The sequence below is a fragment of the Maylandia zebra genome, linkage group LG5 (genome assembly GCF_041146795.1).
Source record: "Maylandia zebra isolate NMK-2024a linkage group LG5, Mzebra_GT3a, whole genome shotgun sequence".
NCBI lineage: Eukaryota > Metazoa > Chordata > Actinopteri > Cichliformes > Cichlidae > Maylandia > Maylandia zebra.
The window spans coordinates 34989688-35009556 of NC_135171.1; the positions used below are offsets into that span (position 1 = coordinate 34989688).

At 43.0% G+C, this 19869-nt stretch overlaps 2 protein-coding genes across 3 annotated transcripts; both read right to left on the reverse strand.

Moving 5' to 3' along the window:
• Positions 1 to 385: 385 nt before the first annotated feature.
• Positions 386 to 5898, reverse strand: LOC101467763 (potassium voltage-gated channel subfamily A member 2). 2 transcript variants are annotated; one of them, XM_004547574.3, is made up of 2 exons: positions 5307 to 5898; positions 386 to 4189 (listed from the first exon to the last, which is right to left on the reverse strand). In XM_004547574.3, the coding sequence occupies exon 2, from the start codon at positions 4050 to 4052 to the stop codon at positions 2556 to 2558; it is 1497 nt and encodes a 498-aa protein (XP_004547631.1). In that variant the 5' UTR covers positions 4053 to 4189; positions 5307 to 5898; the 3' UTR covers positions 386 to 2555. The 2 variants fall into 2 exon arrangements, with proteins under 2 accessions (XP_004547631.1, XP_004547630.1); XM_004547573.3 differs by having other exon boundaries at positions 5153 to 5898.
• A 7761-nt stretch (positions 5899 to 13659) lies between these two features.
• Positions 13660 to 19622, reverse strand: kcna3a (potassium voltage-gated channel, shaker-related subfamily, member 3a). The gene has a single exon (XM_004547575.3). It carries the CDS (start codon positions 19277 to 19279, stop codon positions 17729 to 17731), a length of 1551 nt encoding a protein of 516 aa, XP_004547632.1. The 5' UTR covers positions 19280 to 19622; the 3' UTR covers positions 13660 to 17728.
• Between the last annotated feature and the right edge of the window lie 247 nt (positions 19623 to 19869).

Genomic DNA, 19869 nt, shown 5'->3' on the forward strand with positions numbered 1-19869 from the left:
AAATTCCCTAAAAATGTTTTGAAGATACAGAAAAACAGATTTGGACAAAGAGAGGATGTCAGAAGCCTCGGGTCAGGCAGTTGGACGAGCACATATTGGCAGCGATGTTGTTAAATCACTTTGCTCCTGCAGTTTGAAACTGCAGTGAGCAGAATGAAACCCTTAGAATAAAGATGTACATCCTGACATGACAGAATTCATCAAGACAGTTCTTGCTACAGACCTCCTCCTAATCCATCACCTTTCTAATTACAGAAGACATCCGTGAAAAGATGTAGAAAGGCAAGAGACTCGGATATGAAGTCCGAGGACCCTTGGGTTAGACAGTATCTGCTACACTACTGCTAATTATCACTTCCCATATTGATGTTACTGCCTTTGACTGTTACCTTGGCAGTGTTGAGCAAACAGTGGAAAATCTTACCTGAAAACAAGAATCAGAACCTAATTCACATTTGATGGTAACTTTTAAAGACAGATTGTGCTTCTGTCATCAGAGTGTTTTCAGCGGACAGCCAGACTCTATTTAGATTCTGGCCAATTTAATGTCAATAAAGGCTTTCTGAGAAAAGATTCTGGTTAGGGATGACACAGTTCAGTACCACACTGCGTCTTTCAACAACTACTTCACAAAAGGCAGTTTTGTATAAAGTGAAGCAAACGTCTAGTGTCTAAATCCAGGACGTGTATCAGGTTTGCTGAGAACTCACCAGCAAAGAAAATGGCTAGTGGAAGTGTGTCTTTGGCACTCCAGACAGGCTCCGACACAGGTGAACAACAGTGTTCATAATTATCATTTAAAAAAAAAAAAACATGGCAATGATCTGCACATTGTGGAAAGACTCTTGCTTTCTCTTAAAAGTTTGATATTTTAGGTTTTTTTTTAATTCTCATAAAAGTATATGAGCATTATATATATGTGTGTGTTTTGTCTGTATACATTTACTGTTTTATACATAAGAAATAAATATGTCTATTGTAATAATTATACTCTTTTTGTCTTAGAGGCTTCTTCTTTGAGCTTAAACACATGCTAGGAATGTTTCTGAGGTCATGCAACACTAGGAGAGTAGCGTAAACCCAGATACAAGGCAGTTTGGGGGAAGCATTTTTCTATACACTAGTCCTTAAAAGTTAGTATTTTGATTGTGAGTACGTGATCATGTGACAAACCTGTGAGAAAAAACACCACTGCAAGTCTATCACATCTGCAATTGCGATAAATGTCCAAAACTAGGGTGTGAGTTAACGCTCAAAATCACAGCTCGTAGCTCAGTTTACAGCGACCTGGCAAAAGTTAATTGGTAATGACTTCTACGTGGAATGTTAATATTGACAAGGATACCATATCCTGTTACATGTAGGATTTGGCTTTATGATTATTTCTTAAGAAATCCTCTGACATAGAGTTTTAGGTTCTTGTAACAGCTACCTGCAGGCATCCTTTTAAAAGTGTGGATTTGTACAGAAGGCAGTGTGCAAACAAATATACAGTGGTGTGATGAAGCAAGTGGCAGTCGAGAAACAAGTGGAAATTTCTCAGTCAGATAAAAATGTCATGCAATTATCTACTGACTACGTTTACTAATAACAGCACCTACCTACTGGCTATCAGATAAGTCACAGTTAGTCTACCCATCTATATATGAATAAGTACTTTATGTGTGAAACTGTGGAAAACAAACAAAACAAGAAGAAACATTCAAGTTGTCCTCAAAGCTCTGCAGTAAGACCAGTTTGGGTGAATGGAGGGAGAAAGCTTGCATTGCAATACGTACAGTACATGTAAGACCAAAGCAGTGAAAATTCAAGGCCATTCTCAGTCATTCATCAGATACTGATGTCTACTGGGAACAAAGGTGTCAAACCATGAGCTTAGTGCTGATGGCTGTCATTCATCCTTGAAATTATGTGGTGTACTTAACCACCAACCTCGTCACAAGTCACCCACAGGCCGTGCCAGCGCTGGACTGGGCTTGCTTTATGCTCGCACGTCCTTTTTATCTCTAAATAGTGTAGCATAGGACAGTTTTGTTTCACTGGCTCCAGGAAGCAGCATATGTAGCGCACAAGTAGGGCTCTTCAGAAGCGCATGGCAGAGCAGTGTGCCTTGGGAAATGAGGGATCAAGGGACAGGGGACTTAAGCGGGACTTGTGTGACTTTTTTTTTTTTTCATTTTGAAAGCGATTCTTTTCTCACTGTGTTTTCTCCACTTTCTTTTTGTGCACTACTACTGTGAGCGGGAAATTTGTAGGTCTTATCATTTACTTTTCAAAACAGTCACACAGAAAAAAGCCAACTCCATGCAGAAATGCTAAATTTTCAATTTCCACTCATTAATGAGGAGTTTTAAGGACAAGCTGTGACGAGTGAAGACAGGATGGGCGTAGAAGAAGTGAATGGTATTTGCAATATTTTTCAGTCAATCATCAACAGCATGAATTCTATTGCCTTGATATTTTCAGCACACATAAGATGGGAGGATGTATGCCTGTCCCACCCAGATGCTCAGCTCCACATTTCCCACTGTGACAGGGAGGAAAATATAAGATGACTACACATCTGTAAGCATTTTGGTGATGTTTACATAGTTTGTGTTGGCCAGCGTGCAGTTGGCTGTCTTTAGGTTCTCCTCCTGAAAGTCCTCGTTGCTGTTGTTCACAGCCTCCTGGATCTCCATATAGTCCGATTTACTGATGGTGGAGCCACTCCGACTCTTTTTCAGCTCCTCCGCTGAATCAGCTTTGGTCACGTTGACCTGCAGATACTGCGCCTGTTCTTCACCTTCAGTCTCACGGTGATAGAAGTAGTTAAAATTTGACACAATGACAGGCACGGGCAAGGCAATGGTCAGCACACCTGCAATGGCACAGAGGGAGCCCACAATCTTGCCACCAATCGTGGTTGGGACCATATCACCGTAGCCGACTGTTGTCATTGAGACCACAGCCCACCAAAACGCATCTGGGATGCTTTCAAACTGTGACTCTGGCTCATCTGCTTCAGCAAAGTAGACAGCGCTTGAGAATAGGATGACTCCTATGAAGAGGAAAAAAATGAGGAGGCCAAGCTCTCTCATGCTGGCTTTCAGGGTCTGACCCAAAATCTGAAGCCCCTTAGAGTGACGAGAGAGCTTAAATATTCTGAAGACTCGCACCAAGCGGATGACCCTGAGAATGGCTAAAGACATGGCTTGCTGACCTGCTTGACCATCCTCTGGTCTGTCTGCTAGCTCTGTGCCAAGAGTGATGAAGTAAGGGATGATGGCAACAATATCAATAATGTTCATTATATTACCAAAAAATCCTGCTTTGCTGGGGCAGGCAAAGAAGCGCACTAGAAACTCAAAGGAGAACCATATAATGCAAAGAGTCTCTAGGATAAAGAAGGGGTCAGTGAAGTAAGTGGCTGTGTAGCTGATGATTGTGGTGTTGGTCTCAGGCGAAAAGACTTCTGCTTGAGACTTATGCATTTCCTCTTCATCATTACGGAAAATGGGCAGTGTCTCCAAGCAGAAGCTGACTATAGATATGAGGATGACCATGACAGAGATTATGGCAATAATCCTTGCAGGACCTGAGCTCTCTGGGTACTCAAACAGTAGCCATACTTGTCTCTGAAACTCGTTGTCAGGAAGAGGGCGCTCCTCCTCCTTGATAAAACCCTCGTCTTCTCTGAACATCTCAATTGCCTCCTCACCCAGCTCATAAAAGCGAATCTCCTCTGAGAAAATATCTACGGTGACATTGACTGGCCTTCTTAGTCGGCCTCCTGATTGGTAATAATACAATATGGCATCAAAGCTGGGTCGATTTCTGTCGAAAAAGTATTCGTTCCTTAGTGGGTCAAAGTACCGCATCCTTTTTTTGGGGTCCCCCAGCAGAGTCTCTGGAAATTGGGAGAGCGTTTTAAGTTGTGTCTCAAAGCGCAGCCCTGAGATGTTGATGACCACCCTCTCACAACACTCATGGTCAGCCTCTGGGTCGTAGTCCTGCGGGTGACCCGGGTGCGCCGCCGCCTCGTCAGAGGGGTCGGCTGTGGCAACAGTCATTCTGCGGGGGGAGGAGGCCTGCACTTTTCAGTGAGTCTGGGTCCTGCAGCCTGAAGAACTGCAGGCGGAGGCCAGGAGAGGGAGGGGGCTCAACACTGTAAAGACCTGACGGCCACAGGATGTCACCTAGGATCTGACTGCATATAGAACAGAGAAAGCAAAGACAGACAGCAAGGTCAGGTAAACCTGAGACATGATTCAGCACTCAATACTTTTTACGTTTAGTGCAGAGATGTAAGGAGTTTGCGTAAGCCTGAAGATCAAACAACTCAAAATAGAAGAAAATGAAGCCACCCTCTAAAAACTGTCATAAGATCCGATATGAAATTATGTAAAGTTAGACTGTCATGAGAAAACTGTCAGAGCTAAAATGAACAAGTGGAAACTTGAGGATGTCGCTCCTGCTCTTGACTTTGGAAAATTAATATGTAAATAAGCAACCCGCCTTGCATATAAATTACTTCAATGCAGGTAAATGCAGGGGCTAAGGGGCAAATAACACTTACAGGAGCTCATAAATTAGGACACTAATCTGCTGCAATGAACAATATGTGTTGAAATGAATGGGAATACCTTTTCTAGTGAAGCCAAGCATGAATATGGCAATGCAGCAGACACCAAATTCATACAGACAGCTTCCTGTCTAGAATATCATCGAAAACCACTGCAGTCTAAACACCAATGTATGTGACATGCTTAAGATTCACTGTTGTGCCAAACAAATGCAATACACAGCTGCAACATAGACATGACTTCAGTCTAGTTTTGATGGAGCATTTTAGTCTTGAAATGGTGCCTGTTACTGAAATATTCAAAAACATCTATAAATAATTTATCCATAGAAGGAAAAAGGTTCCAAGAGAAAAAACTGTATCTCTCCTCTGCATCATCTCCACTCACAAAGTAGGAGCACAGTTTTATAAAATAAAATAATAACGCTTATGACACACACAGCAAATACATAACTACAGGTTTACTGGTCACTATACATTCTTCTGCTGCAGCGCAAATCATTCCGCCAACTACAAAATGCTACGACTCGTGTTCACATTTAATGGAAATGGAAATGATAGGTAAAGCTGCTTTAATTTCATACATACGTGCAGACATCTTTTTTCCCATCTGGATGTGATTTGATGCTCCTGCTGGACGCTGGTATTAGGGAAGTGAATAACCAGCTGCGCTCACCGGGCGATCTGATTCCAGTGCAGGTATAAAATGAATTTCCAATTTGGGACAGTCGATGATATTCACCTCATGTTGTCTGCGGCATCCTTGCCGTGTACACCGGGTACAGTATGTGCGGGTGTGTCCTCGCTTTCCCCTCCCCGACTCCTTTCCTCCGGGTACGCTGTCGTGGGATGGCGATTGGCAAAAAAAAAAAGAAAAAGAAAAAAGAAAGGAAGAAAAAAAAGGAGGAGGGAACCGATCAAGGAGGTGCTGGTGCTTTCCTTAATAACCAAAGGTGCTGGGATCAGCAGAAAAAATCTTCCACCACTGTTCTCCTCCAAGCATGTATGACTGTGTGACGAGCTGATGGCTGCAGACAGCCTCAAAGGTAAATAGTCCCCATAAGGTGCTCAGAAAGGCAACATCTGCAAAGGGGGGGACAAGGCGAGGCGCGGGGGAGGAAGGGAGCTTAAAAATATAATCTTATTACCACGATTTAATAATTTGAAGGCGTGTGAAAATAATTTGGTTGCTCAGAAGAGTTAATCTATGCATGCGTCAGACAGTCAATTTACATTTTTATTTATAATTTAGGCATAAATTAGCATCTCCACCAGATTCCAGACTGAGATGCAGACATGCTCAGGCAGTGCATCCCAGTATCTAATGCAGAGACAGTTCTGAGAATCTCCTAATAGCCTACATGGTGAGCAGAGCAGCCTCCTCAGACACTGACTTGAAACGACATGCGTGAAAGAACCGCCCTACGTAGTGGGCTAGAAGATTATGCAATTTCACTGAGCAGGAGACCCACGCACACACGTGAACACACATGTAAAGTGGCCTTTATGGCCCCTGCATGGTGTCAGCACGGTGGGAGGCGAGAGATTTTTACATGAAGAAAAAAAAACTTTCTGGGCAAAATATCTCTGTTGTCAGCTTCGGCCGCAGGACTGGTATATAAAGCTTAGTCAAACCTGCAGTCAGGCATTGCTATGCATACCAAGAGACGGGCTGGTGATGGAGAAAGGCAAGGGCGGAAAAACGCGCTCCCCATCTGCACTATAGCTTAGCGCTCACCTTATCTGCAGTATGGGCAATTTAAAGGGGTACGCAGCTCCACCACTATTCAGCTGATGGTTAAAAGATGCGATCTTCTCAAATTGCAATGGCAAAATTAAGAGTAAAAAAAAAAAATTTCATTTCTGCATATTTAGTTTATCTTCGAGAAGTTTTCAGGCATTTGATAAAAAGCTGATATATCAACCTGTGGCTACTGTTTTAGGAAATATGTGAGCATGTTCATGCATGACTGTTATTGCAGAAACAACATAAATGCTTGTGGGAGGAGCTTTTTTGATAATCTTTGTTCTCTTGTGCGTTATTAGTATAGTGGAAGTAATAACAGCTTTACTTCTTTTTTAATGCCTGTTCATGGCAGTTACACTCGCAGTCTTTCCTGGCAACACAATTCATGAATAATAGATAGAACAGAGGGACTAAAATAGAGCAAATCCTCCATCATTGCCCCTTGCTATATTCAGAATAAAGAACAAACTCTGTCCTTTCATCACTATTGATGATCACTACCCTCACGGCCCCCCTCCTGGACCCCCTGCAGTTTGCATATAGAGCCAACAGGTCTGTAGACGACGCCATCAACATGGCCCTACACTTGATCCTGCAGCATCTGGACTCCCCAGGAACCTACGCCAGGATCCTGTTTGTGGACTTCAGCTCTGCCTTCAACACCATCCTTCCAGACCATCTCCGAGACAAGCTTTCCCAGATGAATGTGCCTGATCCCATCTGCCGGTGGATCACTGACTTCCTGACGGACAGGAAGCAGCATGTGAGGCTGGGAAAGAATGTCTCGGACTCCCGGACCATCAGCACCGGCTCCCCTCAGGGCTGTGTTCTTTCTCCTCTGCTCTTCTCCCTGTACACCAACTGCTGCACCTCCACCCACCAGTCTGTCAAGCTAATCAAGTTTGCAGATGACAGCACCATTATTGGACTCATCTCGGACGGGGATGAGTCTGCCTACAGGAGGGAGGTTGAACGTCTGGTGTCCTGGTGCAGCCACAACAACCTGGTGCTGAATGCCCAGAAGACAGTGGAGATTATTGTGGACTTCAGGAAGCACACAGCTCCACTCCCCCCCATCATCCTGACTGACACCCCCATCACCTCTGTGGACTCATTCCGCTTCCTGGGTACCACCATCACTCAGGACCTGAAGTGGGAGCCCACCATCACCTCCGTCATTAAGAAAGCCCAGCAGAGGATGTACTTCCTGAGGCAGCTGAAGAAATTCAACCTGCCAACACGGACGATGATGCAGTTCTACACTGCAATCATCGAGTCCATCCTCACCTCCTCCATCACCGTGTGGTACGCTGGAGCCACTATCAGGGACAAACAGAGACTGCAGCGTGTTGTGCGCTCTGCTGAGAAGGTGATTGGCTGCAGACTCCCATCTCTGCAGGACCTGTACACCTCCAGGAAATTGCGGCGTGCAGCTCGGATCTCAGCTGACCCTTCTCACCCTGGACACAGTCTGTTTGACCTGCTCCCCTCAGGCAGGAGGCTCCGGTCCATTTGCACCAGAACCTCTCGCCATAAGAACAGTTTCTTCCCCTCTGCTGTTGGACACATGAACAATAACCATATGACTGTTCCCGCTACTAACACATGACCCTACGCTGTGTTCACTGCATCATTCCATGATTGGCACTGATCACCACCTGCACTCATGTATATATCTTTCAACGTAGCACTCTTAATTCTTATTCTCATGTATATATCTCATGTATAGCTCATGCACATATCTTTCTACGTAGCACTTTTAATTCTTATCCCTACTTTTATTTTTTCATGTCTATTTAAGTGCTATTTATGACACTATGTTTGCACTGAAGCACCGCAGCAATTTCCTAATGTTGTAAACCTGCTCAACATTTGGCAATAAACCCCTTTCTGATTCTGATTCTGATTCTGATTCTGATACCTGAGCTGGGAATCAATACTGGAGCTGGGAATGAAAGCGCCGTGGCCAGAAGTGACCTCCTCAGAAGCCAAAGGTCAGTGGGATTCCCTTGGATGAGCAAGGGAGGGAGGTGATTCAGGAGAAACAGGCAGTGGGGCAGACAGCAGGATGATTTGTGTGAGACCTGACTCTGCCAAGGCTTGTCCTGCCAGACCCCGAGACCATCATGGCTCCCAACCTCTTCCCTGCTGTCTGTCTGCATGCCTTCCTGCTGCCACACAAGCTGATACCTCTCTGTATCTCATAATGGCTTTCCCAGGTTAGTTATGACAGCATGGTCATTATTTATGAGCTGGGGGCCTGTTAGAAAGACTGCAAATGCTGTCTTTGAAACTCATTTTCTTACTATTAGGTGTTTTTCTTAAATTAAAAAGTGAAGGTTGTCTACACTCTAAATGCTCTGTGTGCCTTAATCATATGGGGATGTTCAAATGGCTGGCTGGTTGTATAAGTTGGCAGGCGAGGGTGTCAAGAATGAATTTGTTACCAAGAGGTATTGATTTCAGCATCTCCATCAGATGTTTTTTTTGGCTCACTGACATGCAGAAGAGAAAATAAACCTGAGAACTGAGAGACTGAAGGGTCATTCTCACTGATGGATTAGAGGACCAATATGTATATATACATTTGTATATATATATATATATATATATATATATATATATATATATACACATTTGTATATATATATATATATATATATGTGTACACCAACAAAAAATATATACCTACAAAAAATGTTTTTTAATGTTTGTAATGTTTTTTTAAGAAAGGTACGTAGCTTCAGAAATACTGGAAAATCACTGGAGGATTAGCTGTATTTAGTGTTTCCAGGTGACACAAAAGTGAGCTTACAGTGTAGCAATTGGTACTGCCATTTAGCCGGTACAGTCCCTGGAGTGCAGTGGTCTTTTTATTGATGCTGGAGGTCTGTGATGCCGCCTTACTCCTTCATACTGCATTGCAGCAGCCACAGGTTTCCAGCACACACACAGACACACACAGGAACAAGGTTTTAAACATAGGGTCCACCATGGATCTCTTCAAAACCCTGGCCTGCCTATTACAAGCTCCATAATAACCAACATAATGTGATAAGATAGAAAACAGGAGAACAGACGAGATCGGGCGTGTTCAGGGTGGTATGGCCGTAAGCCGTAAAAAAAAAAGATAGAAAACAGGAGGCTGCATATCGCATTCATGTTTGGATTTTCTGCTGCATTAACACAGATTTTCTGCTTCCAGATATGATGATGCAACACTCTCCTGTGTAATTCCTCATTAACAAATTCTGTCATGCAAAATCATCAACAAGACTCCTAGAACAAGAACCTTGCACTAAATCTTATCCTATATATTTTGTGAATTTTCTCCTGATTCTTTTCACTCCTTGGGCTATAGGGCAGTCCAACAATTTTGCTGCTAAAGACATTTTTCCAGTGCATCTTCAGTGAGACTCAATTTATTTGGCCCTCTGGGAGATGAGTCATTTCAGCATTGCTGCTCAGGAACTGAGTTGCCCTGCAAAAGAGGCAGGTTACACATACAAATATGGGACCAGGAATGTGGACACAATAAATAAGTGGCTATGGTACATGGCTATAAAGCAATATAGCCCCTTTTGTCCTTAGTGTCCCCTGGAGCTAACAGTACATCTGAGGTAGAAATGGAGAAAGGGAGGATAGGGAGGACGGAGGACTCTGTAAAGAGAGGGAGGAGAAGAAAAAGGGAGGGAAGGAGAGAGTCATGCTCGTCAGATTGAGGCCCAGCAGGAAGAGGGCAGATGCTGGAAAAGAGCCAGACAACAGGAGAGAGACAAGGACACTGGCCCACTGCGGTATACTGCCAAGCTCCAGCACTCTTAGCCAGATCTCAGAAATATGCACATACGGCCACTACACAAGTTAATTTCTCAAAACTTACAGGCTTGTAGATTACCTGTAGAAGTTTGTAACGTAACAAAGCATGTATACTGCATGAGTTATGTTTCTGTCATGCAAGACAAAAGTTAGTACATGCATCATTTTGCATACACAAGAACACCTGCAGAAATGACAGCAGTACGGTCCTGATGCCGTAGGCCCCGGTCTGTATGGGCCTGGGCTCCCTTGCCTTGGTGGGTGCCGAAGGACAGGCGTGCCTACTGGGGTCAGCGGGGGAGTTGGCCCCAGGTAGGGGCATCTTGCTCCTCCCTTCTTTTCCTCCACATCCCCGGCTGCCTCCCTCTTCCCGCTCCAACACACCCACCCACACAAGTAGGGCCTTGGGGTGCGGGTGTGTCACCAGGGTGCAGGGGAGGCATCCCCCCCCCTCTGGCCCCTTCTGGCCACCTGTCCCTCAATTTTATTCCACAACTTAGACATACACATTACTGACACTCTCATAACACATACATATAGGGCCTTGAGGGTGGGCACGTTAACGGTGTCCAGTGGACGGTCTGTGTATTTAACCCCACCTCTAGCACCAGTGCCCACCTCTCAATTTTAAATCCATGTAGACATTGAGGATTCTCGGGAGGGGCCGTGCTAACACCTTCTGCTCTCTGGCAGCAGCACCATGCTCTCCCGTGTTTTAAATGCACCTTAGAACAACACGACGCAACACTACACATGAGCGAGAGGAGGGAGGTTGGGGTCTTCACACACCCCTGTTCTCTGCTGGCCATTGGGGCGGGGGGGCTGGGAGGAGGTGTTGGCCATCCGATTGGGATCTGGGATTCGGGGCCTCCCTGCTGCTGCGGAGCCTGGGGTGGTCTGCTTGCCTCCACCCCGGGGGAAAGGGTAACATCTCCTGGGTCTAGGTGCCGTTTCCCCCTCCAGCGGCAAGGGTACCTGGACCCGGGGTATAGAGTTTGTTTGGGGAGTGTGATTGTGTGTAGAGTGTCCATGTATGTCTATCCCTACATTGGGTGAGTGCTGAGTATTTGTATATGTGTGCATGAGGGTGGGAATGCATGATTGTGTCTGTGTGTGTTTTTCTCTTCTTTCTCTTTTTAAGTGCCCTTTCTCACTGTCCCTCTTCCCTTCTGTTTTTCTTTTCCTTCATCTTTCTTTCTCCCCTTCCCATCCCTCAGTCATGTCTGTCCCGTCTGTAACAACTGAAAATAAAATAAAATAAATAATAACAACAAAGGTCGATCAAATGGACCAATACGGCAAGGCCGTGATGATCCATTTGGCAAAGTAAATCCACTGGGTATCCTTGTTGGTCTCCAGACAACAATTCTGACGGCTAAAGAACCAAATGGGACAGGCAAAAAAAAAAGAAAGAAAAAAAAAGAAATGACAGCAGTAAACTGCCCAAAACATTTTGACTCCATTCAGTTCTGTAAGCCACCCTGCTGCTGAAAGGAAGGTCTATGAGTCAGTAAATGAGTGAGTCAGTGTCACTGTTGCAGGATACTCTGATGTTGCATTATACAATGCTTCTGTATGACAAAGTGAAATTTAAGTCAAGGTAAGAGCTTGCAGGAGCACTAGGTTATATTACACCAAGGTCAGAGAAGAAATAAGATACTCTGTGTATCGGGGTAAGAGGGTAAAAATAAAACTTTATGTCAGTAAATGTAAGCTTTCTTTTACATGCACAGGAAGGCTCTGTAAATCAAAGTCATTACTTTGTTATCCACCCTTGAATATTTTGCTAAAGTGAGGTTTTGCATCCTTTTTGTAAAAGTTGAAACGGTGCATGAAAGAATTTGCTTTTTAAAAAACATGTGTATTAATGTCTGACTTCCAGTGCTTGACAAAAAGTGCAGCACAGGTGACCATTATCAGATGTGTGGGATTTACAGTGACAGCTACTATGTCACTGATGATGCAATGCCCTGGTTTTTTTTTGCAAGTGAACCAAAACATGTGCCCCTGCCTTAAGCAGGAGTCTGGTCTGCAGTCGACAATGCTGCTGAGGGATGCAGCAGCCACTCTGAGTCACAGGACACCTGAGCGGTGAGTCAGGGCTGCACAGTTTCCAGGGTCACAGTGCTTCAAACTTCGAACCTCACTCAGACGTGACTATTCTTTGTTGATCTAATTCATCATAGATATGTTGAGATAAGGACAATCCTAGAAATAGTATCAATACCAGAAGAAATTGTCCCAAGTCAGCATTGTCGCTGTAGCTGGGTGAATCGTTTGCACAGCCTCCTACGGTTGCTACAGAAACCATTTCTAGGGGCAGCAGAGGGAGGATTTGGACTGTGACATCACTACAGCATTTTTGGTGCCAACAAGATATTTCAGGTAAAGTTACAGCATGATGACAAAGCACATTTTATCCGCTTGCAGTCAGGTGGATTAGTTAAATATAAATGTGTTTAGGAAAAGTGTGAAGTCTGTATTTTCCATCTTTCCTGTTTCACACTTTCACATCTGGTGCATGTTTTACAGCATATGGTGCAGTACCCTACATTACACTACAGTACTTTGACTCCTAGCTTTCTGTGTGGCCTGTGGGGGGATGGATATACGTATGCTTTCTCTAATATGCTTTCTGGGCTTTTCCTTGTCTCACTGAAAGCTCTGAACACTGAGTCTTGATGCAGAAGAGTGAACTTTATGAATAGCCCCCAGAGTGCCATTATGTGTTCTCAAAAGAGCAGATGGATGAATGGCACCGAGAGAAACAATGGCAATATGTCTCATAGTTTCTATTTTTGGCAACACTGAGTTACAGTTTTAGGGCAAATACCGTACTATAAAAAACATATCATCAGCGCAGGAAGGAAAATGTCCAGTGCTATGAGTAATTGTACCGGACACCGCCATTTCTCATCTGGGTGCTTCTATAAAGTTCAAGGATGACATGAGGCAGCTCTCCTGGCAGACACTCCCCATGTTGGCATGCTGGGTATCATCAGAGGTAGCACGCTGCTGTGAGGCATGACTCCTCTCATGTGGAGAATGTTGGCATGATGAGGGCAGCAAAGAGATGAGAGAAAAGGGAAAGCTCCAAACAGGTCTCCTCCAAACCCCCCACCCAGAACTGAACACAATCCTGGATTTACATCTTTGAATCCGCCTGCAGCAGCAGAGTCGGAGAGAACCAGCCGTGGAGCTGTCTGCGATTTTCTGTCTGTGTGTGTTTGTGTACTATGCATGTAAGCTCAAGTGTATGCACCTTCCCCTCCCCAGTGCTTTCTTTTTTTCTAATGACCAAGATCCCACTACTGAGTGCAGTGAGGTATACCAGCTCTCACTGTCTTACAGCTGTGGAGTACTCCAGCATGCTCATTCCAACCACATGGACATCCACAGAGGAGAAGTGACACAACTTGGCACATATATCAAAGCCATAAGTGTACATTAAGGATGAGTAATTATTTGGATTTTAATTCTTGGTCTGCAGTGAATAGAAAAAGAAGATACAACGATACAGAACAAGATTTTGTGTTTGCATATTTGGCTTTTTTTTTTTTTTTACATTTACATTTCATTTAAGTAAAAAGTACAAAAGTACGACATGTATTGAAAAAGGTCCTGAATTGTAAATAAATAGGTTGACATGTTAATCTTTATGTATTTGTTGTCATGTTGCTATATTCTTAGCTCTAAATGCAGAAATGAACAATCCAGTGTTTTATCAATTTAGAGCATAACAACACCGATCTCCTAATAAGATAATCTCTAATGTCGTTCTTACCTTTCACAAAACCAAAAAATGAATAGAAGATATGTTGTACTGGAGATGTATCTTGCAAGCACAGCTGTCGAGCTTTGTAGATGATTAATGGTAGTGGGTAAATCACAAGCATCGTTTCATTTTCTCCTGGTTAAAAATACATTAAAGAAGGGGGAAAGAGAAAGTACAAAACCACTCAGCAGTTCTGAGGCAATGCACCTGGAGCTGCAGGACACATGGTGTCTTGTCTGCAGAACTGAGAAAACAGAAAACTCAGCAAAGAAGTGTCTAATGGTTAAACCAAGCCACCTTACTTTAAAGTATGTTTAAGGTGACTTTAAGTCATCTGTAGGTTTCTGTACCTTTTCAGATGTTAGGTTCACCTTTGTTACACATTTGTGCTTGTGTTTCTGTGAAATCTCTAACAACAGCTTTGAAGAGAAATTAACTTGTTAACATGGATCAAATTTTATGATACCCAGGCGGTCTCAGTCAATTCTGTGATAACACCATTACAAAGAAATACTTTTGTAGATCCCTTTAGAAAACATTACAAGCAGGAATATATCAATTTCATGATATAATCATAGCAACCTTTCTGAAAGGCATTTCACAAGGCTATTGTTACATCCCTTTGCTTTTTCTTGGTTAATGTTTCATCATTTTGTTTATTTGTTTCAATGCTGCACTGGGAACACAAGATATGGCTTTAAAAGCAACAGTCCGGAAACAGGATAGCATACTGCAAAGTCAATTTCAAGCAACCTTGGTGTCCTTTTTAGTGCTTGTGCAAAGTTTTTTCCTTTTTTTCCCTAGCTCTAGCTTGCAAACTGTAATTCTCTTTGTCTCATGGGAAACATGAGAATTATGGGTCACACTAGACGCCTCTGGATTTTAAAGTAGTTTCCTGACCTGCACGACAAATCCTAGATAGTCACATTTGCTGGTTCTAGGACAAGACACTGTATCTTCCTCAGCGGTGCACGTGTAACAATAGTAAAAATAACAATAATCATTGCTAGATTCACAATTTTGTCTTCAGGAAAAATAATATTTTTATCTTCCACAGATTGAATATAATCCATAGATGCACATACAAAGTACTTATAAGTGGTTCTTCCTCACTTTACCACAAAAAGAGTTTGCAGATAACATGAAGGCAATAAATTTCTTCAATGACAATAAATTATTGTTCTTACCATAAAGTCTAATTTTATAAGGCCTATCATTTTCAATGTCTGTTGACAAGATGATGTGAATATAGCCTTGAGGTCTTAGTGTTGACTTTATACAAAAGATGATTAAACCTTTAAATTTATTATGTTATGCTAGTGTATGGAAAAATGGAAATAACACCCCTGTAATCAGTCATAAATATATATAACTGAATATTAATGTTTCTAAAAATGTTAGCAAAAACATTTAATCTTCTTAAAATAGTGGCTCTGCATTTAAATTCCAGATACGTGCTGTCAGCCACCTAATAAAGTGATTTTTTACTGCTTCTTATTTCATTCACAGAGGAAAAAGGCACCATAAATTTAAACCTTTAATGAAGTTACTTCTTTTTTGGGATCGGTTCTTCATCTGATAGATCAAAGTCTCTTATGACAAACTTCCATAAGTCTCCAGTAAACATAAACATAAATAGACTCGTTTAAGATTTTGTAAGGGTACTGGGGCTTAAAACCCACAATCAAAACCAGTCACAGATACAAAACGTTCAAAAGGTTTTTTGGATTTTTTTAAAATAGTTAAAAATGCTGTGAGAGGACAATATTACATACAAGTTGGTCAAAAGAACACACTGACTATTTGACAAATCTTTAAATGTGTATAAAGGCACCATATACCACATATTCACCCCTCAAGACTATCTTCCAAGTTCAATGTTTAAGCCCTGCCTGAAAGCAACAATTGTACTGAGCCACTAGAGGGCAGTACTGAGCTATTTACAGGTCTATTTCGTCTATCAAGGTTCCACACCACGCATCAATTTTGAAATCAAGCATGACTCCACAGACTGTTCAGAGGCCTTAAAAACAAGTGAAGTACTTAATGATACATGACGCACTTGATGAAAATGGTGACTTTTAGTGTGATGTCCCAGTACTTAAAGATGCCAATTACATGATACTGAGAGAGCTCCAGATCCTCCAAATAAAAATAATTAGATGTTAAATTTTTATGAGAAGATTGTTTAGCCAATCTATATATTTTTCATACCTTTGCTAAAAAAAATCGGCCTTTAAATGTTAAGGTGTCACATTTTAGTTATGCTATTCTAAAGATTAAATCATTAATCATTTAATATAGAAAATGATCAACAAGTGAATCTATATGAAAAGAACTACAACTCAGCTCTAAAATTAACAGAAGCAAAGTCATAATTGAACTTTTGTAACTGAACTTTTGTAAACTTCTCATTTATGATGCAAACACTCATGTATTATTAGAGAAAATGCTACTCTGTAACGAATTGTTGGACTGACTGGAGTTTTGCTTTCTGTTTAGCTACACTGTACCAAAAAGCTCACGTGCACAGTTCTGCAGGTGGGAGATGAAAGGCAGCTGACATCCGTTGGTGTGCCAGCTCACATAATGGCGCTTTTACATCTGAAAAAGAGAGCAGCATTCAGTAATACAGTGAGACTGTAGCCTTTCATTGTGTTCATGTAATCTGAAGCTGTGGGCTTCATTTTCCCTAAATAGTTACAGTAATACTGCTGCTTGGTTGATTCTGCCTTAACCATCTTTAAGGGAAGCGATGAATCGCCAAACCCAACCCAAAATAATATGCACCATTTTCCCCTCCAAGGACAAGAAAGCAAAACAACAGTTTGTGAAGATGCAACAAAATGCCACGGAAGTATGAGAGGGGGTTACCCAGGAAACCACCGTAGCCATGGAGACTGCATCACAAGGCGGTTCAACAAGCGGAAGGCGGCGATGCGCCGCGCGTTCTACCTCCCTTTATCCATTCTGTCATCACTGCGCACATGACCTCAATCACACAATTATTCACAGTTTTCTTGTTTTCATGCTCCTCCTGCTCGCTTTGGACAAAGTTTGCTAAGATGCAGCACATTTATTCTAAAGAATATACGAGTGACAGGTGGGACCTGAGTCAGTTCATTTGAGTTTTATTCAATATAGGCTATATAGGCAGTTCTGGATTAAAATACACTGTACGAAAAGCTCAACTCATATTTTATGATAAGCGTTTCCATTAACAGCACTCTGCGTTTTTATTACCTGAATAATAATCCGAACAACATGTGGACAGGTTATGATATTAAATATAACCGAAACAGGCATTGGGCTATATAAATTACCATAGTCTATTGATTTCCACGAAGCACAAGACGTCGTTTTTGGACTGGTGGGTAGATTCAGTAGAAGACTATATGCTACACGTCTATCCCAGTCATGAACACCAACAACGGTCGCATTATAACATCAAGATATGTAGGCATCGTGTGGCTTTATACGCTGAAAAATGTCTGTTTTAACAAGCTTTTTTTTAAATTTATTGTTATTATTTCCTCTGATTTGAAGCAAACACTTTTCTGTGCGTGATTTTTTTTCCTTTTTTTGCTCAGGTTAATACTTGTTGATCACGGAGAAACACTGAAAACAGAAAAATCTTCACTGAAGTATTTTTGTATCGTTTCCATTTGCTTTGGTGCAAATAAAATAAAGATTAATACCTTGTTAAAACAGAAGTTTACAGCTTTCATCCACAGATATGGACTGACACGTTACGAGTGGCTATATAAAAATATTATAGGTACTGTCTCATCATGCTTCATAAATGATCCATGGCGGGGTTCATTTACACGTCCGTGAAGATCTTTTTGATGTTCACGCAGTTCTGGTTGTTTTCGGTGGTGAAGTTGGGTTGTTTGAACGCACTGTTGATGCCCTCCTCTATCACCATGTACTCTGACTTGCTGAGAGATGAGGAGCTGCACGACCTCCTCAGCTCCTCTGAGGGGAGGTGCTCACAGCTACCTGTAGTGTGATACTGTGGGTACTCCTCTCCATCAGTCTCTCTGTGGTAAAAGTAGTTGAAGTTGGACACAATCACTGGCACGGGTAAGGCAATGGTTAGCACGCCTGCTATTGCGCACAGAGAGCCCACTATTTTACCACCAATAGTGACCGGATGCATGTCCCCATAACCAACTGTGGTCATGGTGACAACTGCCCACCAAAACGCATCTGGTATGCTGGAGAAACTTGAAGTGGGGTCGTCTGCTTCTGCAAAGTAAACTGCACTGGAGAAGAGAATAACTCCGATAAAAAGAAAAAATATGAGCAAGCCAAGCTCCCTCATGCTGGCCTTGAGGGTCTGTCCCAAAATCTGAAGTCCTTTTGAGTGTCGGGAGAGCTTAAAAATACGAAAGACCCTCACCAATCTTATCACCCTCAGGATGGCGAGGGACATCGCCTGCTGACCGCCGTTGGTTTGCCTCTCGGCCAGCTCTGTCCCCAGAGTGATAAAGTAGGGGATTATGGCGACGATATCAATGATATTCATTATGTTTTTGGAAAAGGTAGTTTTGCTGGGACAGGCAAAAAACCTGACCAGCAACTCGAAAGAAAACCATATAATGCACAACGTTTCGATGACAAAGAAAGGGTCTGTGAATGGACTTGACGTGAAGGGAGCAGTGCCATTAACTGCGGGTGCCACTGTGGCTTGGTCTCTGTCATCCCGGAATTCCGGCAGAGTCTCCATACAGAAAATAACAATTGAAATTAAAATAACAAGCACTGAAACGATGGCTATCCCTCTTGCTGGCCCAGAGCTTTCAGGGTACTCAAACAAAAGCCAAACCTGCTTCTGGAAATCATTTTTGGGGAGGATGCGCTCCTCTTCTTTTATAAACCCTTCATCCTCGCGGAATTTCTCCATGGCCTCCTCACCGAGTTGGTAAAACCTGATCTCCTCTGAGAAAATATCAATGGGAACGTTAACAGGTCTCCGTATGCGCCCTCCTGACTGGTAGTAGTAGAGGATGGCATCAAAGCTTGGTCTGTTCCTGTCGAAAAAGTACTCGTTTCTCAGTGGGTCAAAGTAGCGCATCCTTTTCCTCGGGTCCCCCAATAGCGTGTCTGGGAACTGGCTGAAAGTTTTCAGTTGCGTCTCGAAACGTAAACCAGAAATGTTGATGACCACCCTCTCGCAGCATCCCTGGCGACTGCGCTCATATCTGTCCACCGACAGGTGAGGCGCTGAGAGCACGGCGGACTCCTCCAGCATGTTTTCCACCGTCATGACGCCCTTCTCCTCGGCATAACCCCGGTTGTCAGACTCGTTGCGTCCCCTGTGTCCCGCTGACGCGTGCGGAAGGATCACGCTGGAGGTCTGGTCATCCATACAGGTGGTTTTCAGTCTGGAGGAGCAGGGTGCGCCACGCCACTCCCAGCCAAAGCTTACAGCTTTGGAGAGTTGAGGCCGACGCCAGTTACAGCTCCTCCAACCATCACCTATCTCTGCCTATCCACACGCTGAAGCGCTGCACTCCCCTCTGGCTTTTTTTTTCCAAACACGCCGACACCCACCCACAGCGCGCATATGTCTGACATACGTCCACCACCCGCCCAATCGGAAATTAACTTGACACTTAATGTCGAGCACCCACCCTTGTGTGGCGAGCCGAAAACACTTGATGAAATCAGATCCACACCTGTTAGATCCAAGTTTTATTCTTACGCTGTGAGCTCGTGCGAACCCGTTATTATCTTTATCACGTGGGAATGACAACAAATCAGCACGCCTGCCAGTTCCCTTTTAGCAAAAATAACATAAAGGGCACGAATCCAAAATGTATGCGATTCACCTCCAACACAAATGCAAAAAAAGAAAATCATAGAGGAAAGCAAAGTCCTCGTTCTAATCTTCAATTGAATCTTATTTGTCCTCTTTTCCAACAAAAACAAAACAAAACAAGTGTTGTTAGATACAGC